This window comes from the organism of the source record quoted next, unplaced genomic scaffold (assembly GCF_019419815.1).
Source record: "Pyrus x bretschneideri cultivar Hongxiangsu unplaced genomic scaffold, Pyrus_bretschneideri_v1 Contig89, whole genome shotgun sequence".
In the NCBI taxonomy this organism is placed as follows: Eukaryota; Viridiplantae; Streptophyta; class Magnoliopsida; order Rosales; family Rosaceae; genus Pyrus; species Pyrus x bretschneideri.
The window spans coordinates 1,326,496-1,352,307 of NW_025999830.1; the positions used below are offsets into that span (position 1 = coordinate 1,326,496).

At 37.9% G+C, this 25,812-nt stretch overlaps 1 protein-coding gene and 1 pseudogene across 1 annotated transcript; both read left to right on the top strand.

The window, feature by feature from the left end:
- Window positions 1-6,512: 6,512 nt before the first annotated feature.
- On the top strand, window positions 6,513-10,072 carry LOC103931705. The gene is made up of 5 exons (XM_048576290.1): window positions 6,513-7,116; window positions 7,461-7,928; window positions 8,233-8,610; window positions 8,702-8,769; window positions 9,667-10,072. Exons 1-5 carry the CDS (start codon window positions 6,616-6,618, stop codon window positions 9,875-9,877), a joined length of 1,626 nt encoding a protein of 541 aa, XP_048432247.1. The 5' UTR covers window positions 6,513-6,615; the 3' UTR covers window positions 9,878-10,072.
- Window positions 10,073-10,696: 624 nt separating this feature from the next.
- LOC103967371 lies at window positions 10,697-17,188 on the top strand (annotated as a pseudogene).
- The last annotated feature ends 8,624 nt before the right edge of the window (window positions 17,189-25,812 follow it).

A 25,812-nucleotide genomic window follows, 5' to 3' on the forward strand; every position in this document is an offset into this window, starting at 1 on the left:
GGAATCACTCAAGATGGAGCCTCACTGCAATCACCAAGGAGAAGATGGAATTTACACTCCATAACCAGATTTGCATCTCTAAAACTCTTCTCTTTGATAGATACATTCTGCCATGTTTAGTATGTTTAGTTGTTGTTTTATATGTTTTCTTTTGTTTGGTGTGTTTTAAGCTTAAAACATTGAGGACAATGTTTGATTTAAGTGTGGGGGGGGGGGGGGGTAACTAAGTATGTTGATGCAAATTTGTTGGATTTTATCACCCATAACTTCAAGTGTTGTTCCTTGCTGTTTTAAAATGTTTTTAAACTGTTTTAGTGTGTTTTGACTTAAAAATTCGAAAATCCCATAAAAATTTGAAAAATTGTTTTGAAAAACCCAAAAAAAGAGTTGTTTTAAAGTTGTTTTTGTGTGTTTGTGTCGTAGGTCACCTTCCAACGCAATGATGAGGATTTGGTTTTTAATTGCATGATGGTTAAAGAAAGTTACAAACATGGAAGGACGTTTGATATACTCTTTGGTTTATGCTTGGTTGTCGTTATAGTTTACAAATTCACATGTAATCACAAATGATAAAAATTAGTTTTTGTAACATGCTTGAAGGAATGAACTTAAACAAACGATACATCCCTATGAGACTTGAGCTTAAACGTTATTTGGAGAGTAATAATCTGTGCGTCATTGTTTTCTAAAGTCGTTGCATGATCTCATTATTCTTTGCTTGGTTACTACTTAGAAGGCGTTTCATCACTTAGTTCCAAATGCTAGAACTCATGCCAATTTCATTTAAAGCATGTCATTGATTTGCATAACACGTATTCAAGATGAAGTTGTGTAGTGACCACCACCAAACGCCAAATAGCCATGTGTCCTTAACTCATTTTGTGTTTACGTTTAACTCCATTGAGCCATGTTAGCCCATGTTCTTTGTTAACCCACATTATCCTTACCTAGCCTAGATTAGGACCATCCTTACCCTTGTTCTTGAAGCATAGTAAGCAATGAATTCCTTTTGATTAATGTGTTGCAGGAAATAAGTATGGGGGAAAGAGTATTTATGTGAGTTTTTGTGCCATAGGCACGGTTAAAAAAAAAAAATGAAAAAGAGTTGAAAAGAAGTGAAAAAGAGTTCTAAAGTATTGGTTGTTGAAGTAAGGGCCCAAAACATTGAATTAGGCCCTAAGAGTTGTTTGTATTTTCCCTATTTGTCTAAAAGTTGATTTTTGCATTCTAAGGGAATTCTAGGTCTTAATTTCATTACTTTACTTATTATTGCTTAAAGAACGTTTGTTATTCCTTACCTTCCCTTGTTAGCCAAAACCCCAAGCCCCGTTACAACCCTTGACTTCTATCTTGAGTGTTGTGCATTTCAATTGTGGAGTTTGAATTTGGTATGAGCATATGGTGTCACTAGTTCTCGCATCTAAGTAGTAGCATTCCATTCATGAGATCATATCCAAACACGTTTAATTACTCTAGAAATTGCTTTCTTTGTTATAACATATGTGAGTACTAGTCTTTCATGTTACATCAATCTGCTCACATATAACTAGTGTAGGGTGTGTAGTCAGAAAATTTGAGTGAAAATTGAGTGCATAACGAGTGAGGAATTGAGGGAATTCTCTAAGGCATGTTATTACATTCAAAATATGTTTTAATTGATTAAATGCGAACTAGTGAATGGTGACTATGATTAAGTATGTGCTTGAGGGAAAGGAAGACTAAAAGCCATGTGAGTAATGAATTTTGACATGTCATGTTTCATTGGAAATCCCTGAGGCGAACGTTGGAAGGTTTAGTTTTTGGTTTTGGTTAGTTTGTTTCGTTTTGTTTTCTTTCTTTTGTTTGTTTTGCTCGAGGACTAGCAAAAGCTAAGTGTGGGGGAATTTGATAGGAGCATATTTATGCGCCTTAGTTAGCTAGTTCTTATGCATTTTTGTTATGTTTTCTTCGTTAAAGTAGTCTTTTAAGCTACGTTCATGTGTTTTCAGGTTTAAAGGACATATTACATGAAATGATGCAATTTGGAGCAAAACTGAGCTGGAATGTGGTGTATGCAAATAGAGCACGAGGAATAGACGTCCAAAACAATGCATCACACAATCTTCCTCCTAAGCCGTGCATCCCACCATGCCTATCTATCATCCATAAACCCTAATTCCCTTTAATCCATAGCCTTCCATTTAATCCACCCATTGATAATTCCCACCATTCCACTCAAAACCAAGCACTAACTTCCCATTATCCATTTCCACACCACTTACCATTATCTCCCACTAATTATCCATCATCCGTGCATTCCATTGCTCCATTATTCATATTAGCCACCATAAAATAATTTCCATTTAGGCCATTCACTCCATCATTAACCTTTTTATTTTCAATTAAGCCGTGACTCCACACCACTTCCCATTATACATATTAAATCCGTGCATTTTCCATTCATCATTAACCCTAATACATATATTCACACCCTTATTCCACCATACTTCCATTCTACAATAAACATCCACTTCATCCATCATTCGGCACTAGCCATTATTCCATTTTTAATCATGCATTATCCATTATCTTCCACCATCCCTTAAACAAACATCCACTTCATCCACCATTCCACCCAAAACCGTCCACTTCCCATTATCCCATTCATATCCCCCCAAAACCCATGCATTACCTTTTCCCTTCCACCATGCCATTTTTCTAACCTAATATTCCATCCACTATAACATTTTTACATCCACTAATACTCCATTATTCCATATCCCATGATTCATTCCATTTCATCCGTAGCTTCCCATTCCAATTTTTTTACTTCCATATCCCATATTTTCCAATCTGTCCGCAGAAATTCCTCCAACCTTTCCTACCATACCAACCTTCCTCCATCACCTTACACACCTTCCTACACCACCAATCCTCCCTAAATCCATCCCCAACCCAAAATAACATCCAAATCATCCATTTAACCAATCTGCCGCAGAAGGAGAAGAGGAAAGAGGAGCTTCGACGCGCACCAATTCACGTGGATTCGTTGGGCGTTCTAGGTGTAATCAATCCTTTGTGCTTTATGTTTAAATTCATTTGTAATTCTCTTTTTGTAAACATGAGAGGCTAAATCCCCCTAGTTAGCTAGGGGGTGATTCGAAACCATGGTTATACTTGCAATATGAATTGATTACTTTTGGTTGGGATTTCATGAATGTTGGATTCAATTTGTTTAACCGTTTGATTGATAACTTATTTATGAATGTTTATTAAGAATGCGCGCTTAATTTTCATGCATAAATATGACGCTAGAATATAAGTGAATTTCACCTAATCGTTATGAACTTATATTCACAAGTAGTGGAGGTTGCTTATAAACAATCGCGTTAAATGAATTCTTGGCACGAGTATCATGCTTTTCATAGTTACAAATGCCTTGTCGATGCTTATAATTTCCAAAGAACGTAATGATTCTAACTTGTATCTTTATCATGCTGTTCATATAGAGAACTTGTTAGGAATAATTTGTTTGCGATGCATATTCATCCAATTCAATGATTCTAGGGAAATTTGAAGGTTAATTTAAGCGGACCTAATTAACTTGGAGTGTCGAGTTTCATAATTTATCGAAAGACCAACTGAGAATCAATCTTGTATGCAAGTATAACATGTGTGGAGAAGAACCCCTTAGCTAGCATTCATTCCATATTTCATCACATTCATATTTAAATTCTATCTTTAAATTACAATTTGTGCATTTAATTTATTTTCGTCAAAATCTCAATCCCCATTTACTTTAGTGTCCAATTTAGTTAGAAAGTGTCTTAGTTTGTGTTTATAAGTGTTTTGTATTCTTTGAGTCTTTTGATTTGTTTTAGTGTTTTAATGTTTGTTTTACATTTTTGAGTCAGTTTCCAAGTGATTTAGTAATCCCTCCTAATCCCCGGTTTAGAACGATCCCTACTTATACTTATACTACAATTGTCAAACGAGGGTTTAATTGGAGTGTCAAGTAATTCTCACATCAGTTTTTGGGAATTTCAAGCTTGTAGGGAGCTTGGTGAGGTCCCTAGGAGGCTCGGGGTGGTTCGTTTGAAGGTTTTGGACGTCGGGATCACGAGTTTCGAGGTTGGCCGGAGTTGGGGTTATTTTTCAGGTGAGATTTTGTGGATTTTAGCACTTGAAAGTGGTATGATTGTGTTCCTCTCGTTGTAAGCTTCATTTTGGTACCAATTTTGTGAAATTTGGGTGAAAAACGAAGAAGTTACAAAGGTTTGAAATTTTCCCGATTTTCCGGCGCCGGCGACGGCGCCGGAGGCTCGCAGGAGAAGACGACGGAATATTCCGTCAAATCTGACAGAATATTCCTGACGCCATTGACGGAAACCGTTATAGATAACGGAATATTCCTGACGGTATCAATTGATGCCGTCAGCGTGCCAGGCGCGTGGGGGCGCGTGCGACGATGAAAAATTATTTTAAAAATATGGGGATATTCCTGAGGTTGAGTAGATCACGTTGGTGTATTCATACACCCCATTTGAGCAATGTATGAGAAGTTATTTCTAAAGGTTGGTTATGTGCTTTAAAATTAACGTTTTTATAGTTGTTTCGCATATAGGTGAGACGTATCCCGAGGACGAGCGTGGTTACTCGAGGCAGGGGGGTTACAACCCTTCCACTTACCAGTGAGTGGGCTTTTGGTTTTCCGTATATACCTATATACTTATATTTTCCCAGAAATTGATTTTGATTCGTTATTCGTTATATGCCATGCATTCCATTGCCGTTTGTCATGCATTGTTAGTTGCATTTATACATACATATATTGGTGCTGTGGACGCACAGGTAAGTGTTAGGTGAGTTGTGATTCATGTTTACATTTAGTAATGACTTTAGAGACTTAGAGAGCTCGTAACCTGCACCCCCGGTGTTAGTGCTCCCGCCCAGAGTTGGGCACAGTCCTTCACGTGATGTTCACCTCCCGCAGCACACGCTCATCTTGGATCCAAGTTAGGTGCACAGTCCTGTCGTACAGACCACTTTAGGTGGTTCCGACTCGTAGGTGACCCGCGATTATTCGCCCAGCCTTCACGTGATCATAGCACTAGAGCGTACTTATATTACACCCAGGCCTGTCGTACAGACCACTTTAGGTGGTTCCGACTCGTGTGCAGGTATAGTTAGTGAGATGGAGATTCGAGCTCTAGATTCAGCCGTACAGGTCACGTTAGGTGACTCTGGCTGATAGTTACTTGTTATTGATTGATGTTCCCTGAGCATTTGCATAATACTTCGAGGCATATTGCATGGCACGCTTTTCGAGCATGATATATATATATATATTCTATTTTCTGGGAAGTATATAGGTTTTACGGCGAGGGGTTAGAACTTATTTATTGGATTGGTTTTCGAAAAGCTTTGTTTTTGCCCACTCACGCTTTTGTTTTGCGCCCCTCCAGGTTCTAGTTGGCTAGCACGTTTGGTGGATTCCCAGAGGACTTTCCCGACATATCTGATAGACCACCACTAGTGTAGGACCACCCTCGGGTGTGCTTTGTTGTCGTCTTTTCCTTTTGGACTGCTTTAGGCTTGTTTGCTCTGAACTTAGGATTTACACTCGTTGCACTTGTTCTTATTACTTTGTGTAATGCTAGTTTTTAATTATTCGTACTATTTACATTATTTTATTAGCTTCCGCACTGTGCATATGGTTACGTCACTTCTACGTGACGGCCAGCATGCCCTGATCTCGATCGGGGTGTGTCACTAATTCCTCAACTTTTCCAAATTCTTTAAATTCAAATTTTAATTGAATACATCTGGAATGTTATAAAATTCTTTAAAATTCTAATTGAATACATCAGGATTTCTATGGATTTTAATAAACTATCTTAAGTCTTGATTGAATACATATTGAATTTCAAAGAATCACTTAAAATTCAGATTGAAATTCATTAAAAAAAATTAAAATCCTTCAAAATCCCAATTGAATACATAATCTTAGATTAAAAAGTTTAAACTTATGATATTTAATTAATTTTTAAATTTAATTGGACGAGGAGTGGACATTGCACTGTCACGTTATCACTTAAAATTGATAAAAAATTTAACAAAGATATGACATTACAAAAACATAAAATATGAAATTATTATTCGATCTATAATTGAAGTAATTTTATATAATTTATCCGAATACCATCATTTAAGTAAAAATAACTGTATAGATTACACCGCCACTAAAACCTTTTAACACACAGCCCACCGCACCGCACCAAACGGGCAGACAGACCAAAAAGACAAAAGGCCCTTCCCGTCAGTAATCAATGACTGCAATTGAGTTAAAAAAACCCTAAAAAAATTCCCTCAATTCTGAGATTCAAAAACCCTCAAAAGTCAAAACCCTCTCTCTCTCTCTCGTCATACTTCCCCCTCTTTCCCTCTGACAAACAAAGAAAATAGAGAAGAAAATATCCTCTGAAATGCATAGCAGTGATGCAGAAACTGCTTCGTATAAGCTCATCAGGCCCCATTCTCTGCACTTCGGCTAAGGCCGCCCCTCTTTCTTCTCTCCCCTTTGCTTCTGACCTTCTATCGAAAGCTCTCAGCGTCTCACCCAATAAACCTCCAACAATGCACGCTGCTGCAACTGCAGCTTTTCCCGGCGGCGGCGGCGGCTCGGCCCTCGCCTCTACCATTCACTACAAACCCACTTCCAGTACTCCCTCCTCTCGCTCCAACTGCGGCCTCTGCCGCTGCTCTGTCTCTGTCGGCGGCAGAACCTCATCCCGGGCTTGGCTTGTCCTCAAAGACTCCGGCTTGGGCTCTCGCCCGGCGTGGCTACACACGAGCTCTGATGGGTCATTTTCTGTTTCCGCCGTGGAGGGTTGCAAGATTTTAGAGGAGGGTTTTGAGGGTTTGGGCGGTGGCGCTGGTGAAAACCCTGAAAAGGTTTCGGGGGATGAGAAGCCGAATAGGTTGAGTCGGCGACAGAGGGGATCTGTAGACGGTGGTTTGTTGGCCGGAAGCCCGGACTTGTTGGCGATTCCTGGTGTCGGGCCGAGGAACTTGAAGAAGCTGATGCAAAAGGGTATTGGGGGAGTTGCCGAGCTCAAGCAATTGTACAAAGATAAGGTATTGTGTATGTATTGTACTTATTCTTAAGAGCTTATATGTTGTGAATGTTATGTTCTGTTGCCATGCAGGTTTGTGATTGATGATAATTTTTTTCCTTGAATTTTTAGTGGTTTAGATTATTCTAAATTTTGGATTTCTGGAATGAATTTGACTAGATATTCAAGCCTTTTTCGGATTAGTTCGGGAATCGGTAAGGATGATTTAGAATGCTTACATTTATGTAGCATGGATTTTGGAAGCTGTAAAGAAACCAATTCTCTTTCTCTAATAGTTACATTATAGCTGATATATGGACACCTATGAATCTATAATGACAAGGAGTTTTGAGCTGCTGCTTGCAGTTCTTCGGAAAATCTAGTGAGAAGATGGTTGAGTTTTTACGAAGTTCAGTAGGAATCATCCACAAAAACCATGCTGAGAGTATCACTACTTATATTAAAGAGAGTGTCGATGAAGAATCGAAGGAGGACGGCTCGAACTCAGAACTGAAGCTAAAGCAGAAGAAACGACTTACTTTCTGCGTTGAAGGAAACATCAGTGTTGGAAAGTCAACATTTCTTCAGAGAATAGCAAATGAAACACTTGAGTTAAGAGATCTTGTTGAGGTGGTTCCAGAACCTATTAATAAGTGGCAAGATGTTGGCCCTGACCATTTTAATATATTGGATGCTTTCTATGCTCATCCAGAGAGATATGCCTATACCTTCCAGAATTATGTTTTTGTTACAAGGTTAATGCAGGAGAGAGAATCCTCTGGTGGTATGAAGCCCCTCCGGTTGATGGAAAGGAGTGTTTTTAGTGACAGGATGGTAAGATCCTGTTATTCTTCAGTTACTTAACTTGAATTATTGCATCTTTGTTTCTTTAAATTTGTCCGTGGAGTTGGGGAAAACTGTTAACTCCACTCCTTATTCTGTTATATCATTATATATAACTGTAAATGCTCCTCCATTAAGAGAAGGAAAAAAACTGTTTTATTTGGAAATGGATTTTGAATTTTTGTAACCTCATCTAAATTCCAACAGTGTCCAAAATTTATGGAATTGAAACTTTGCAGTTCTTTCATTTTGAAACTTCAAGGCTGATGCATTTATTTCATTTTACATAATAAAGGTTTTCGTTCGAGCGGTTCATGAAGCGAAATGGATGAATGAGATGGAGATCAGTATCTATGACTCCTGGTTTGACCCAGTTGTATCATCCTTGCCTGGGCTTGTCCCTGATGGTTTCATATATCTGAGAGCAAGTCCTGATACTTGTCACCAGAGAATGAAGCTACGCAAGAGAGCAGAGGAAGATCAAGTCAGCCTAGAGTATCTCCGCGGCTTACATGAAAAACATGAAAGCTGGCTTTTCCCATTCGAGAGTGGCAATCATGGTGTATTGTCCATTAGTAAGCCTGCCTTACAAATAGACAGCTCATTACCTTCTGATATCAGGGACCGTGTGTTCTATTTGCAGGGTGATCATATGCATTCCAGCATTCAGAAGGTATCATATTCACAATTCACGTTAATCTGGTTGGCCTTCTGTTACCTCATGTCCCTGATAATATGATTCGTTTTTCTTTGATGGTCTGCAGGTTCCTGCTTTGGTTCTTGACTGTGAGCCAAACATTGATTTTAACAAAGACATTGACGCAAAGAGGCAGTAAGATAGCCTATCCTTAAGAAGCTTGCACGAGAATTTTACTTGTTTCTGACTTTTTTTTTGGAAATATGCTTTGTTATATTGTTGTTTGGAGTGTCTGCTATGACTATGACTCAAAGTTGCATATTCTTTGTGTATATTATTAATAGTTAATCACTTCATGTCCCCTAGTAATCTGGCTGCTAAGTTTGTTTTACTCATCATGTAAAAACATCATCGAGTATCGGTTTGGTTTAACTGTTACGTGATAAGCATAGGCACATATGCAGATTGCCCACACACCCCAAATTACTTCCCCCACACCCTTTTTAATTTTTCAATATTTTCCATCAAGTGTTAGTGGTGTGTCAAAAAATATTTAAAAAATAAATAAAAAGGTGTGGGGGAAGTAATTTGGGGTGTGTGAATATAATCTCTCTATATCTATTTATATCTCATATATTTAAAAGTATCCATATGCTCTTGGATTGACTTAATTGTTTGAAATCTTAACGAAAACAGCTAACATGTGTTGTGTTTGGCCTTTGTTGGGCTAATCATATTCTAATATTTGGTAGGAGTGGTCTCTAATAAAGTGATGACTTTTGTGAAAGAAATGTCAGCCTGAACTAGACGTTCTGAACCCGTCACATTCTTGTGGATGACAGTACGGGGTTGTGCTAATGCTTAAGAAAATTACCTCCTGACCAGTTTTATTGATGACATGGTCAGGTCGCTAAAACAATAATCACCTGTTAGCATTACTATGGTGCTGTTTGGGTGCTTAATTGTTTCGCATTCCTTTGTATTTGTTACATATTAGGACTGATCTGTTATCTATTGGTGCTATGCTGATAAATCTCTATCATGTTTGTTCTAACTGCCATTCTAATTTGTTTTGCAATTTGGATTTTGAAGGTATGCTCGACAAGTAGCGGAGTTTTTTGAGTTTGTGAAGAAAACACAAGAAGTTCCATCTGCAAAAAGTTCTGCAGAAGCCAAGAAGACTAGCCAACAACAAATTCTGCTGCCACGAAATGGAGAATTATGGGTTCCTGATAAGCATTTTCCTGGGTCGGCCCTCAAATCTTTGGATTTTAGACGAGCCATGTCTTTCATGTCGGGCTAGCGGGTTTGGTACTCTAGTTTCCGTTCAAGCTCTGCCAAGATTGATGTCATGGGTCATTAGTTCCTGTCTCATTTGTGTTTGGGTGATGATGTATCTAGATCTTTTGTGCTTGTAAAAATAGGTTTTTTCTAACCCTAGAGATGTAGAAAAACTTGTGCTGTTGTTTAATTAATCGGAGTGTTGGTTGAAACTTTATTAATTTGAATTGAAACACTATCAATGTCTACCTAAAAACGAGAACAGTGTCGGTTGTAGGTGTACCATCTTTTTGGAGCGCAAAGTATGCCAAAGAAATGAGAACTTAACTAGATGTTTTTGAGTTCGAGCATTGACAAACTCAGACACCCGTGAGTTTGGACCCATCTCGCTACCCGACTCAGTGTTGACATGCATCGACTTGAATTGAGTGCACGCACGCTCACTCTAATTGCAAAGCCGTGTATAACTTACGTTCACAATGTTCACTTAGGGCTGGTTTGGTATTGCTGTGCTTTGAAAAAAAGCTGCTTCTGCTGTACTGTGAGAATAAGCAGCTGTGAAATAAAGCAGCAGAGTGTTTGGTAAACTTTTTTGTAAAAGTGTTTTTGAAAAAAAAAAAGCAGTATTAGAGTGTTTGGTAAACTTTTATGTAAAACAGATGTGAAAAAAGCCAGTTTTTCAAAGCTAGGTTTTGCAGCTTCTTGTTTTTGGCTTTTTTTCATCCAAAACTGTGAAAAAAAGCTGAAGCTGAGTGTTTACCAAACACAAAAACAGCTCCCAGCTTTTTTTGATAGCAGCTTTTTTCAGAATCACCTCAGTACCAAACCAGGTCTTAGTACAATGGTATTGTGGTATTTCACTTCATTGGTAACTGAGATCTTAGGTTTGATTATCGTAAAAAATTAATTTAAACCACATTAGTGAGGCTTAGCCCACTCCCCACTTCTTTAGACCACTGCCCAAAATTAAATAGGTCTAAATTAATTTAAGAAAATTATTTAATCAAATTTAACTTAAATCTTTTTACATACCTATGTATTTATTTGATTTTTAATTACTTATCGAAATTTAAATATTTTTAGATTAAAATGTTCATAAAATAAATTAGAATAATCTACATAAATTTTAGCGTAAATTATATTTTACTCCCTCATGTTTGTAGTCGATTGCAATTTCTTACAGTATCTTTAAAACATTTTAATTTCATACATTTTTTTATCATTTTATTTCAATTTCATACATCTGTTAAGTGATGGCGTGGCAAATATGAGATCCATATTTGTGCTGACGTGATTGCCAAATTTGTGCCACGTGGCAAAAAATAATTTTTTATACATTTAAAAAAAAAAAAAACCGGAAACCCATATTTGCCACATCATCACAAATTTAGGTGGGTCGGGGATAAGATGGGTTTTTGGGGGGTTTTTTTTTAATGCATACAAATTTATTTTTTGCCATGTGGCACAAATTTAGCAGCCACATCAGTACAAATGTGGATCTCATATTTGTCATATCATCACTTAACGGTTTAGTTAACAGATTTTCTAACGGATGTATGAAATTGAAATAAAATAATAAGTAAATGTATGAAATTGAAATGTTTTAAAAATGTTGTAAGAAATTGCAATTGACCCTAAACTTGAACGGGTAAAATGTAATTTGCTCTAAATTTTATTTTAAAAAAAATATCAAAGAAAAAAAAAGCGCCAAAATCATTATTTAATAGTCTCAGACTAAAATTTTAAGTTATAAGGGTTAGAAGAGAAAAGTAGTTTTTGGGTTATAGTTTAAAATTTAAGCTATAAATTTTTACGCTTGATCCTTAAAAATTGGAGATGGTACAGATAATATCATTTGTTAAAAAAAAATAAAAAAATAATGCACGTTTTGTTAAATTTAGGAACTTCAATTAATGAAAGTTTAGTTTAAAAACTAACTGTAAACTAAGATGAATTAGTCAAACTACAAGCATCTAGAAGACACACTCTCAAGAGTATGCTTCTTCCACGCTTGAGCAATTTTCATTTCCTCAAAAGCTCAGAACTTGCTTCTGTTCATCATCTTACTCTGCTCTTCATCTTCTTCATACACTCTCATCCTATCCACTTCCCAATCCCTCCACTGACTTAGCCGTTTTTCTCCAGGGCCGTATTTCACACCCTCTCCTCCAAATCCACGCTTTTGTCTTTCAGCTCGGTGCTCACCATGACAACTTGATCCCCACTCGTCTCATCGGCCATTACCAGTTTCGTCTCGCTCTCTGAGTCTTTCATCAGCTCTAAAAACCCAACATTTTCCTTTTCAATGTAATCATCAGGGTCTTGGCTGAAGAGGGTCTATTCTCCCATGCATTTTCCCTCTTTAAATGCTTAAAATAAACCTCTTTTTCGCCTAATGACATCACCTGCTCGTTCCTTCTCAAAGCCTTTTTTCGCACCAAAAATCCTCGTTATGTCAAACAGATTCAAACCCATGTTACCAAAATGGGGTTTCTTTACAATGCATTTGTTTGCAATAGTCTGCTTTTGGTGTATGCTCGCAGAATTAAAGATTTGGCTTCTGCACGTTTGGTGTTTGATGAAATGCCTCAGAAGCGTAGTTTTTACTGTTGGACATCGTTAATTGCTGGTTATGCTCATTCAGGTCAGAGTGAGGAAGTTTTGAAGCTTATCTTAAAGATGGTTAATGAAAATTTGGGGCCGGAAGATGATACAATGCTCAACGTTTTGTCAGCGTGTTCAAATCTTGACATGGTTGCAGTTGAGAAATGGATTGAGATCCTATCAAATATTGTTGATACTAAGAATTTTGGTTGTGACTTTGTTGACACTGTCCTTTTATTTTTGTACAGGAAATGAAGAAAGGTTAAGAAGAGTAGGGAAAAATTTGATGAAATTGGTGATAATGGAAAGCAAAGCGTGCTTGCTTGGAATACCATGATAGGTGCATATGTTCTAAATGGTTGTCCTCTGGAGTCTCTGAGTCTTTCCGCTTAATGGTAGAAAACCCCAATCATGGACCTAACTAGACCTGGCATTCGTGTCGTGTTTCTCGTGTTCGTGTCGTTTTCGTGTCATACCCGATAGCTTAACGGGTCGTGTCGTGTAATACCTGTTAAAGTAAACAGGTAATATGACCCGACCCAAAATCAACCCGTTAATATTATCAGGTAATATGACCCGACCCGTTACCCATTAAGAAAATTATATTTTAAATCAATAAAAATGAAAAGAAAAACATAATTTGACCCAAAAAAAATGTAAAACATAATACTAAATTAGTATATACATACTAAATTTCGGAGTTGACCCCTTAATGAACGTTGTAAAGTTTTTCATTACGTGTGATTACATTTTTCACACTTATTATTATTAATTTTTCACTCAAATAAATAACATTGTTCATGAGATTTTTAAAAATCTACACTTATTTATACTTTCATCAAGTATAACATAAGATTTTATGGTATCCACTAGTGTAAATATTTTAAATTGAAGATCAAATTCATTCATTGTATTCATATAGGGTCAATGAGTGTAGCTGTAAAAAATCATCAAAATCGGAGTTAAAATAACCGTTAAATCGTAATTTTTCGTTTATAACCGTCAAAAAGTTTTGTCTCATTACTTGATCTCTGAATGTTTTTTTTTTTTGCAATTTTTGGCGTATGCGATCTCGAAGCATATATAAACAAGTTTGACGGTTGGATCGTTGAAATTAGTTTCGTAGGATGCGTATCCCATCAAAACGATAGATTCACTAATACTTAAAAGTTTATTTATACTTTCATCAAGTATAACATAAGATTTTGTGGTATCCACTAGTGTAAATATTTTAAATTGAAGATCGAATTCATTCATTGTATTCATTTAGGGTCAAGGAGTGTAGCTGTAAAAAATCATCAAAATCGGAGTTACAATAACCGTTAAATCGTGATTTTTCGTTTATAACCATCGAAAAGTTTTGTCTCATTACTTGATCTCTGAATGTTTGTTTTTTTTCAATTTTTGGCGTATGCGATCTCGAAGAATATATAAACAAGTTTGACGGTTGGATCGTTGAAATTAGTTTCGTAGGATGCATATCACATCAAAAGGATAGATTCACTAACACTTAAGAGTTTATTTATACTTTCATCAAGTATAACATAAGATTTTGTGGTATCCACTAGTGTAAATATTTTAAATTAAAGATCGAATTCATTCATTGTATTTGTTTAGGGTCAAGGAGTGTAGTTGTAAAACATCATCAAAATCGGAGTTAAAATAACCGTTAAATCGTGATTTTTCGTTTATAACCATCGAAAAGTTTTGTCTCATTACTTGATCTCTAAATGTTTGTTTTTTGCAATTTTTGGCGTATGCGATCTCGAAGCATATATAAACAAGTTTGACAGTTGGATCATTGAAATTAGTTTCGTAGGATGCATATCACATCAAAATGATAGATTCACTAACACTTAAGAGTTTATTTATACTTTCATCAAGTATAACATAAGATTTTGTGGTATCCACTAGTGTAAATATTTTAAATTGAAGATCGAATCCATTCATTGTATTTGTTTAGGTTCAAGGAGTATATTTGTAAAAAATCATCAAAATCGGAGTTAAAATAACCGTTAAATCATGATTTTTTGTTTATAACCGTCGAAAAGTTTTGTCTTATTACTTGATCTCTGAATGTTTGTTTTTTGCAATTTTTGGCGTATGTGATCTTGAAGCATATATAAACAAGTTTGACGGTTGGATCGTTGAAATTAGTTTCTAAGATGTGTATCCCATCAAAACAATAGATTCACTAACACTTAAGAGTTTATTTATACTTTCATCAAGTATAACATAAGATTTTGTGGTATCCACTAGTGTAAATATTTTAAATTGAAGATCGAATTCGTTCATTGTATTTATATAAGGTTAAGGAGTGTACCTGTAAAATATCATCAAAATCGGAGTTATAATAACCGTTAAATCGTGATTTTTCGTTTATAACTGTCGAAAAGTTTTGTCCCATTACTTGATCTCTGAATGTTTTTTTTTTGCAATTTTTGGTGTATGTGATCTTGAATCATGTATAAACAAATTTGACGGTTGGATCATTGAAATTAGTTTCATAGGATGCGTATCCCATCAAAACGATACATTAACTAACACTTAAGAGTTTATTTATACTTTCATTAAGTATAACATAAGATTTGTGGTAGACACTAGTGTAAATATTTTAAATTGAAGATCGAATTCATTCATTCTATTCATATAAGGTCAAGGAGTGTAGCTGTAAAAAGTCATCAAAATTGGAGTTAAAATAACCGTTAAATCGTGATTTTTCGTTTACAACCGTTGAAAAGTTTTGTCTCATTACTTCATCTCTGAATGTTTGTTTTTTGCAATTTTTGGAGTATGCGATCTCGAAGCATGTATAAACAAGTTTGACGGTTGGATTGTTGAAATTAGTTTTGTAGGATACTTATCCCGTCAAAACGATAAATTCACTAACACTTAAGAGTTTATTCATACTTTCATCATTTTGATGGGATACGCATTGATGTTATACTTAATGAAAGTATAAATAAACTTTAAGCGTTAGTGAATCTTATCGTTTTGATGACTTGGAATAAATATATTAATTATTTATATATTTTAAGTGTTAATTAGACTATGTTTCAATTAGTATGTGATGATATTTAATAATAAAATTACATTTATGTTTTTTTATTACGTATTTTATTTTTATTCAAGTTAAAATGTTATAAGAGATAAAAAAAAAAAAAAAAAAAAGCTGGTTACTTTTTTTCTTTGGGTTAAACATTAGGCGGGAAATGGATGGATATAGATTGCAAAATTTCCCAAACATTAGGTGGGAAATGGATGAAACTCTTGAAATATTAGGCGGGAAATTAATTATTATAATTTTTTTATGTTTTTGGTATTTTTAAATTACTTGATATTTTTATTTTTAATGTGTTTTATGATTTTTAATCTCAATCTTTGCCTATAATATATTATAAAAATAAATAAATAAATAAAACTTAAATTTTAAAATTTATATAAAATAATAATAGAATAATAATTAATAAACAATATATACATATTCATTATATCTATTGCATTTTATAGTAAGTTTTTTTTAGTAGTTTAAAAAATTAAAATCATCAAAATAGCATTTTTTTTATCGTGTCGAAACAGGTTACCCGCGTGTCACTTTCGTGTAAACCTGTTAAGGACCCGTTATTAACGGGTTATTATCGTGTGACCCGATAATGACCCGATTAGTTATCGTGTTGACCCAAAACCCGTTATTTTCGTGTCGTTTACGTGTCGTGTAATAAATTGCCAGGTCTAGGCCTAACCATGTTACGAAGGTCAGCTTGCTTTCAGCTTGCGCTCAAATTGGCTATTTAGACCTTGGTTCATGGGTTTACTAATACCTGAAATCTAAAGGAAGCAAAGGGTAATTGGGTCAAACAGAATCCTAGCCACTGCATTGAATCATTGATCAACATATATTCAAAATGCGGGAGTTTGGAGAGGGCAAAAGAAGTATTTTATCAGATGTTCACGAAAGATATTGTTTCATTCAACGCCATAGTCATGGTCTTGCGATTAACAGTGAAGGAGATGAGGCTTTGAGGCTATTCTCTAAAAGCCAAGAGTTCAGTTTGCAACCCAATGCAAGTACTTTCCTTGGTGCCTTATGTGCATGGGGTCACTTTGGTTTATCGGAGGAAAGACATTAAATATTTAATGGTATGACCTTAAGGTTTTCTGTTTTTCCGAAATTAGAACATTATGCTTGTTACATTAATATCCTTGCAAAGGTAAGCCTACTTGAAGAAGCTTTAGAGGTTGGAAAATCCATGCCCCTTGAGCCTAATAATTTTGTGTGGGGTGCTCTGCTCGGCGGCTGCCTGCTCCGCTCTAGAGTACACGTGGCTCAATATGTTTCCAATAGACTGGCTCAAGTGGATCTTGAGAATTCCAGAGACTTTGTGATGCTAGCTAATACATTGGCATCCGATCATCGATGGGGTGATGTCCTTGAGCTGCAGCGGTTTATGAGGGAGAAGAGGGTGGCAATGCAGCTCGGCTGTAGTTGGATCAGCATTAACGGTGATGTGCAAGAATTTGTTGTAGGGTGTCCTTCACATCCTCAAATTGAGGGCATATATAATACTTTAGACGTATTGGTGAAGCTAATGAAGGTAACAAGTCTTTAGGGGGAGTTTAGAAGCATCCAAGGGAAACAAGATTTCTATCATCCAAGGAAAACACGATTTTTATTTTTTTAGTACATCGATATTTTTACATTAGGGGAAGATGAGAGTTTGGCTAAGCCACACCATGAGTAGCCTAATTTGGTATTGAATTCGCCATCCATGACATTCAAACTTAAGACCTCTTACTTCTAAGTGAAGAGGAATACCACCATACCGTAGTATTGAGTGGCAAGAAAAATAAGATTTCTACTCAGTAACTTTCTTAGCTAGTTCAATCTTCTCCACTTTTGTAGAGCAAGTCTCATCAAAGAGTGTATCATATGCCATCCATGACATTCAAACTTAAGACCTCTTACTTCTAAGTGAAGAGGAATACCACCATACCGTAGTATTGAGTGGCAAGAAAAATAAGATTTCTACTCAGTAACTTTCTTAGCTAGTTCAATCTTCTCCACTTTTGTAGAGCAAGTCTCATCAAAGAGTGTATCATACTTAATGCACAATTCATCATAAGTCATCACCTCATTGCCATTCAGAACAGAATCATCAGTACTTAGAGACACTTCCTCAATTAGAGCAACAAAAGTAACAATCTTTTCTTCATCATCTGAGGACTCATCAGACTGCACAGAAACTTGTTCATTGTCATCACTCTAAGCACCCATCATTGCCTTTTCGCGCTTTTAACCAAGGAGTTTGGTGTTAGCATAATCAGCAGCATGGTGCCTACTTCCACCACATGCAAAGTAGGGACTAGGCATCTTCAATAAACCTTTGTCTCATTTTCTAGTGAATCCTTTATTCTTCACTCCAGTGGGTTTTTTTTTATTTTTATTTTTTTTGACTGCTTGATGGCTCACTAAACTATTTAGAATCTTTCCTTTTGTTTTTGAGAATTCTTCTGAATTGTTTGACGAATAGTGTAAGATCATCTTTTGAGGCATGTCTACACATATCACCAACAACCTCACAGTTCTGAACACTATGAAGGGCCACTTCTTTTCTCTTCTTGCAGTCACTTTCATCAATGTCAAACTCCATCTCATAGGTAATCAATTTCCCAACCAATTTTCCAAGCTTGATGTCATTTAGGTCCTCAAAACTTTTGAATGGCAGCCTTTTTTGCTTGAAATCTCTTAGGCAAGCATCTCAAAATCTTTTGAACACTGGTTGTTTAATCAATATGCTTCCTTAACCCCAAGGCTTCATTTGTTAACATTTTTACTTTCTCATAGAAGATTGAGAAAGTCTCAGACTCGAGCATTGTCAAATCCTCAAATTTTGAAAGGGTCATTTAGAGCTTCAGATCTCTCACTTGTTTATCACCCTCATGAAGAATTCAGAGTTTGTCCCAAGCTTGCTTGGCAGTAGTGCAATATCAAACATGAGCAAACTGATTAGACGAAATGGCAGAAACAATTGCATTCTTTGCTTTCCTATTTGCCATAGCCGAAGAAATTTCTCCTTGAGTCCATTCACCTTTTGGCTTAATCACAGACTCTCCATTGACTAGCCTCAATGGAGCCTTCCACTCAATAGTGGGATAATCAACAACAATAAGATCTTGTCCTTTAAGAATGATTTGAAACTTCTCGTTCCACCTCTGGGTTAAAAATCGGGAACTCTCCACTGAGTCTAATCCATTAGTGTAAACAAAGATTCATACAAAGATCACACAAGCTTAATTCCTAGATCTTTATCTACAGAGCAGCTTTACCTTTGTGCAACCTTACCTTACACAAGATGGACTTCTTCGGTCTTCACGAAGTGGCAACTCCTCCTAAGCTCATCACTTTGTGGCATCGAGATTAACACGATTAATGATGCGATATGATTTTATGATATGCACATGAAATCTGGATTCAAATGACTAGTTAGATTCTCCAGTCAAATAGTTGAAGGAAGAATCTAACTTGAATCCAAAAGCTTGGTCTAAAACAAATTTAAAGCTTAAAACCAGAACAAGCCATAAATGCAAAACCTTAAAACAATGCAACCCTAATATATAATGATTGGATGTTTAATGAATGAGGAAGGTGTAGCAGTTAAGGTTCATAAATGGAGAAGATGCAAGCTTCAAGCCTTTAAGGCAATTCTCTTTCTCTAAAACTAAGTTCTAAACCCCCAAAGAACAATCTAAAACCCTAGAAGTAAATATACCCAAGGAAATCATATTTTCCATTAGCCAACTTGTCTTAAGGACACTTGTCGACTGCAAAAAAGATTAGGAAGATCAATGGCTAGAAACTGACTACCATCAGAAAGGTGTCAATCAGCACATATGGACTGTCTTAATTTGTGTGCCTAGACAGCTAAAAGTCAGTGCGCAAAATTGACTAGACAATCAAACTAGGCAGAATACAACACAAATAAAGATATGAAATGCACATGCATGAACAAACCTTTACGCTGAAATGTGCCACTTCTTGAACATTTACTCCAGTAGCAATAGCCCATAATCTGAGTATATTATAAAGCTAGATTGACCATGTGTGATGGTTCAATTACAATATCTGACAAGGAAAGTCAAACACTTAAAGCTAAACTTTACAAAGTCTATCGTGGCTAATTCTGGGAGTTGTCCAGCGCATGTAGTCGATGCATTTAGGGGGAATGAGCAGTCGAACAACCCATCCACGTTTGGATATCCCGGATTAGTTTACTCTCTCCTGGTGGGAAAACATAAGCTATGCCTACAAGTGCAGATGCGTCTTCTGCTTTGGCAGGGGTAGTCAGTTAAGATGTTTATGCATTCTGCCAAGGTTTGTGAATAATTCCTTCAATCTTCATTGAAAATAGAGAAATGTATTAACTTTGCTTGTAGGCAAAAATAGCATAACAATTGATAATCCTTGACATATGAGGTCTTGTTTGTTGAGTTGCTTGAGTCATCAAACTTTATTTGCCTTGGACATGGTCCAGGGTCCAAGGAATGGTGGGAGGTCACACATAGTACTTTATCATGTTGTATGCATTCCACTGCTTTTCGATCTCTTTGTCACTCATAGTGGTGAAGGTGTAGCTACAGTTCCTGCCTACTCAGCTAATTTTATACGAACCTTCCCTGATGGTACCCAACCTTTTGGAGCCTTCCTGACGGGTAGTTATGAAGGCTCTTCTGAGGAATAAGTCTCTTGGATGGAACCGCTGGATCTTTGTGCTCTTGTTGTAGCTAGAAAGGAGTTGCTGCTGATAGGCCACAATGCGGGTGATAACCTTTTTGCGCTATTCTTTTGCCAAGTCTAAGTTTATGGCCATCTCATTCTCATTCTGCTCAGAATTTGGCAATATATTGATGTTGGGCACCACGATATTGGGAGGAATGATTGCCTTAGAGGCAAACGCCAGGGAGAACGGAGTTTTGCCGGTTGCTTATCTTTTGGTGGTGCAATACGCCCATAAAACACTAGGGAGTTTGTCTGGTCACTTGCCCTTCTTGTCTAAGAGGAACTTCTTGAGGCAGTTAAGAATGGTATTGTTGGACGCCTCGGCTTGCCTATTACCTTACAAATATCAAGGTATGGACATTTGCTACTTGATGCCATATTTTTCAAAGAACTTTGCCAAGTATTTGCCCACGAATTGCAGACTAGTGTCTGTGACGATGGAGTAAGGGATGCCGAAGTGGCATATGATGTTCTTCTATGAGAAGCGCTATATATCCATCTAGGTAGTTGTAGTCATTGGTTCAGCTTAGACCCATTTCGTGAAATAGTCGGTTGCTACGATCATCATGCCTCTGCTCTCATTCGCTTGCAGGTATTGCGGGCACGGGCTTAAAATGCTCGCAGCTGTCATAACATTATACATACTCCTTGGCGTCTTGATGCATAGTTGGCTAGTAGTACCTGTGTTAAGAACTTTTTGTGCCAGGGAGCAACCTCTAGAGTGGTTTTCACATACGTTTTGTGGATTGAGGTAAGAACCTTCAAGTCACTAGGAGACGATAGGCAGCGGAGATGTGGTCTTGAGAAAGATCATCGAACGAGCATTCCGTTCCACATATAGAAGCGTCCTGCCTTCATTTGGAGCTTGCTGGACTTTAGTCTGTCTGCAGGGAGTGTTCCATAGACTATGTAGTTGATGATGGGATTGTACCAATTCAGAGTTTTGTTGATATGCGCCACCTCGACTACTGGTTCTGTATCTATGCTTGGCTTCTCCAAGTACTCGACTAGGATGAAGCGTTTGAGCTGATGGTCTAAGGTAAAGCCCAGGCCTGCTAATGCGTCTACGTGGGCATTTTTTGTTTGTGAAACTTGAGTAAATGTGTACTCTTGGAATGTCGCTAGCTGCACTCGTACCTTCTCGAGGTATCGGGCCATCCTTAGATGTTTTACTGCGTACTCCCTTGAGGTTTGGTTGGTGATTAGCTAGGAATCAAAATAGATCGTGAACTTCTTCACTAGTAGGTCTTTTACCATCAGAGACTTGTTAATAGGGCTTCATACTCCGCTTCGTTGTTTGACGCTTTAAAGCTTAGAGTGATTGCATGCTCGAATATAGAACCGTCCAGGGTAGTGAGAAATAGGCTTGCTCCTGATACCTGGTAGTTGGATGAGATGTGTAAGTACATGAAATCTCATGCAAATGGGGTTGATGTGGCTATGGTGTGCTCGGTTGCCTCTGGGGTGTTTTTGGGATGAGTTGTTGTGTTATTCAGGCTCTGGGTGAATTCTGCTACGAAGTCGGCCAATGCCTATGCCTTTTTCATCGTGCGAGGTTGGTATGCTAAGCCGTATTGGCCAAGTTCCAATGACTTCATCATTCATTAAAAAGCGTATGGATAATGTAAAACTGATTGCAATGGGTATTGGGTCATAATGATGATTGGATGTCCCTGAAAGTAAGGTATGACCTTCTGAGCTGCAACAACTAGCGTCAAAATTAGTTTTTCAATCTTCGGGTATCTGGCTTCCGCATCGAGGAGAGCTTTAGATGTGTATAATACAGGTAGTTGAGCTCCTATTGTTTCTCATATGAGGGCAGAGCTCACTGCTACCTCTGATACCGCCAAATAGATGTATAGATTTTTTGCTGCTTTCGGATTAGATACTAGTGGAGGTGACGTCAGGTACTACTTCTGGGCAGAGCTCAATGCTTTTTTGCACTCGTTGTCCCATTAATCTTTTTGCGCTTTCTTAATCGCCTTGAAGAAATGATTGCATTGATCGGTGGATCGTAAGAGGAAACGATTGAGTGTAGTTGCTCGTCTGGTCAGACTTTGGATTTCCTTTAGAGTTGTGGGATACTTCATGCCCAGGATTGCTTTGATTTTCCTTGGATAAGCTTCGATTCCTCGCTAGGTTATAAGGTACCCTAAGAATCTGCTTGATGAGACTCCAAATGTGCACTTTATTTGGTACTCTCGAAGGATGTCAAAAGTCTCCGCCAAGTTGCCAATGTAGTATGACCGCTGCTTGCTTTTCACCATGATATTGTCCATGTAGACCTTTATGGTTACTTCGATCTACTTCTTGAACATCATGTTAAACAAGTTGTTGGTAGGTAACTTCCTCGTTCTTGAGGCCAAATGACATCACTTTATAGCAGTATATGCTTCGCACAATCATGAATGCGGTTTTCTCCTTGTTAGGCTCATGTATGGCAATCTGATTGTAGCTTGAGTATACGTCCAAGAAGCTGAGCAGTTGGTTCCTAGATGTTGAATTAATGAGTAAGTCAATTCGGGGAACCAAATAATTACTTTTAGGGCACACTTTGTTGAGGTTGGTGTAATCCACACATACTCTCCATTTACCCTTTTTTTTTTTCATCACCAGCACAACGTTGACTAACCATGCTGAGTGCACCATTTTCTTAATGAATGCGGCCTCCATTAGCTTATTCATCTTCACCTCAATAATCGTTACTCACTCAAGTGTGAAATGTCGCATTTTCTGAATCACAGGTTTGGCAGTGGGGTCGACATGCAACTTGTGGCAAGCTATCGCTGGATCAATGCCAGGCATATCAGATGGTGACCATGCAAAAATGTCACAATTCTCCCTAAGTAAAACTGTGAGTTCCTTCTTTTTCGTCAGGCTCAGACGTGAGCCAATCCTAACCGTATTCTCTAGTTGGTGGGGGTCAAGAATGATGTGCTCTACGTTCTTTTTGGGTTTCCATCCTAATTCATTTAACAGGGCATTGTCAACCTTGATGTTATCTTCTTGACTCATTTGCTATGATTGCTATTTGGTGGAGGTAGAGTCATCTTTCTGCACTTTAGCTGCTATTGCTAGGGCGAAATACTTCTTCTTTGATTCCTTCAAAACTTGTACATTGCATTGCCGAGACATGGCCTAGTCATATTCGACTCTCCAACTAATACTCGATCAAGGTCATAACTTCAATCTTTACTAACAAAGGTCGGCCTAAAATCCTGTTATGGGGGGATGGATCGCTAACGATCATAAAGTTCTATGATAAGACAATTGGAGGGCTTATTATGTCGAGCATGATTGTACCAATGGCAGTTGAGGTAAGTCCATTGAATCTGGTCAAGACCTTCATTTTGCGTTTCATCGTGCTTTCTAGGCCCATCTTCTGGATGACTGACAGTTTTAGAATATTGATTGAGCTGTCACCATAATTCTATTAACGATGGCATGGGCTAGTTGAATATAAATCACCAAGGCGTCGTCGTGGGAAAAGTTTACTCCTTTAGCCTTTTGCTCGATAAAGCTGACGATCGGTCTAGGTATAACATTTATGGCTTGAACTTGAATGATCGATCTTGAATGCTAGATCTTCTTATTTTTAGAACTGTTAATGGCCCCTTGATGCTCAAATTTGGCAAAGATGTTGTTGATTCGAATTGTCTTAGCTAGGAGTTTGGCATTGGCGTCTGCTTCTCGCTGGCCTGTCGACATACTGGTCGCATTTACCTTCTTTCACGAGTCTCTCAAGGTACTTCACCTATGTGGTGTAGTCGTTGGTTGAGTGCCCCAAACCTTTGTGGAATGTACAGTATTTCGTCTAGTCCATCTTGAAAGTATGTTTCTTCATGAGTTGCGGCGTCTTGAACCACGGCTTGTCTTTAAGATCGCGAAGGATTTGGTTGATCGAGATTGAGAACTTGGTGTACACCATAGGCTCCAAGCCTTCTTTCGTTAGGGATCGATCACTGCATCTGCTTCTTGGCTTATTTTTATTATTGAACTGTTTATCGCCCACCTGTTTCTAAAGTAGCTCAGTGCCTTTGTGCGGCTGCTCAGGTGGCTTATGGGAATGTTTAGCCTTATCCTAGAAGGAGTGTTTTTCTACCAAAGCACAAAAATTTGCTAGGTTCAAGTTCTCACACATGAATAGCTCTCCGAAAAGTGGGTGATCCGCTGGGAGCCCCTTTCGGAAGGTTGAGCTTAAAATGTTATCATAGCATCTGACGATCTTTGCTTTTTCCGCCTTAAACCTCTTGACGTTCGTGCGAAGTGACTTCTTCATGTTTTTCTTCATGTTAAAAAGGTGATCAGACTTCTTCTTGATCGAGCAGTAAAATGAATATTTCTTAGTAGAAACCAAGGAAAGTTCGCTGAAGTTTTGGATTGAGTGTGGTGGTAGGGTAAAAAACTAGTCTTGTGCCTCGTCTTGGAGCATCCTAGCACATGAAAACGTCATTGTTGCTGTAAATGGTCATGGTGATTCGAAAGTGCATCAGGTGCCTATCCGAATCTTTATCTTTTTTGAACAAGTTGAAATATGGCGGGCTAACTTTCTATGGTGGCTTTGTCTGCTCGATCTCGTTTGTAAACTGTGACCTGCTTATGTTGGCTATGTCTCTACGAAGGGTATCTTCGGTAATCTCAATACGCTGGAATCTACACAATTGCTCTGTTACAAGCTTTTGTACTTCCTTCTGGATTTGTACCTGGTAGGGCAACTGATCCTTCAGTTGCCCCTGGTGTTGACCTGCTGGTCTATAATGCTTTTTTGCATGTCCTACTCATCCATGCCGCGGTCGAGTTGCACGTGGTTTGTTCAATGCTGCTCGCCGTTGCTCTTAGCGGAGGCTGCCGATGGAACTCGAGCTGGATTGCTCTCGTACTTTTCTCAGTTCGTCATGTGGTTGCCTACTCCGGTGCCTTGCAGGAGGATTTCCTTCTAGGCCTAGCCTCGTGTGAACGCTTCGCTTAGAATGTCTAAAGTGCTTGTCGGAGTGTGGACCCAACCTCAAATGCACGTTGACTTGTGAGCCCATTCGAGAATGAACGTTTCTTTGCGCATTGTGGCGGGAGAAGACATTTTTTCAAGGGCTTGAATAAGAGTGCACACTACCCGAAATCATAGTTTAGGATGGGCTGATCGGCTGTTTGCCTAGATGTCATTGGAACGAGTCACGATTATCTGCCCTTGTCCTACTTTAGGATATCTCGTCTCAAGCGCGTTGCCTTTTGATGCGCTCAAAGAGCTGGTTTACCAGAGTGGTCTGCTGCACGAAGGCACTGGTCAAATTGGTGACCTGCTAGGGTAGGTGATGCTTGTTGTTTGGGTTGGAAGAGTTTAGAGGATGGGCATCTTTATGTGTGGTGGAAGTGTAGTGGACTGGAAGTACAAAGCTTGAGCCAAAAGTGAGCATTCCTGCAAAAAAGTGGGGTGAAAATAACTCTAGGTCGATCGCGGGGCTGGTGGTCAAAATCGAAATCGTCGGAGATGGCCTCGGATTGGATTGAGTCGGGGGCCGGGTTGCCAGAATGGGTCACAAGGCAAGCCAACTCGGCTAGGTGGACGAAACATGTGCAAG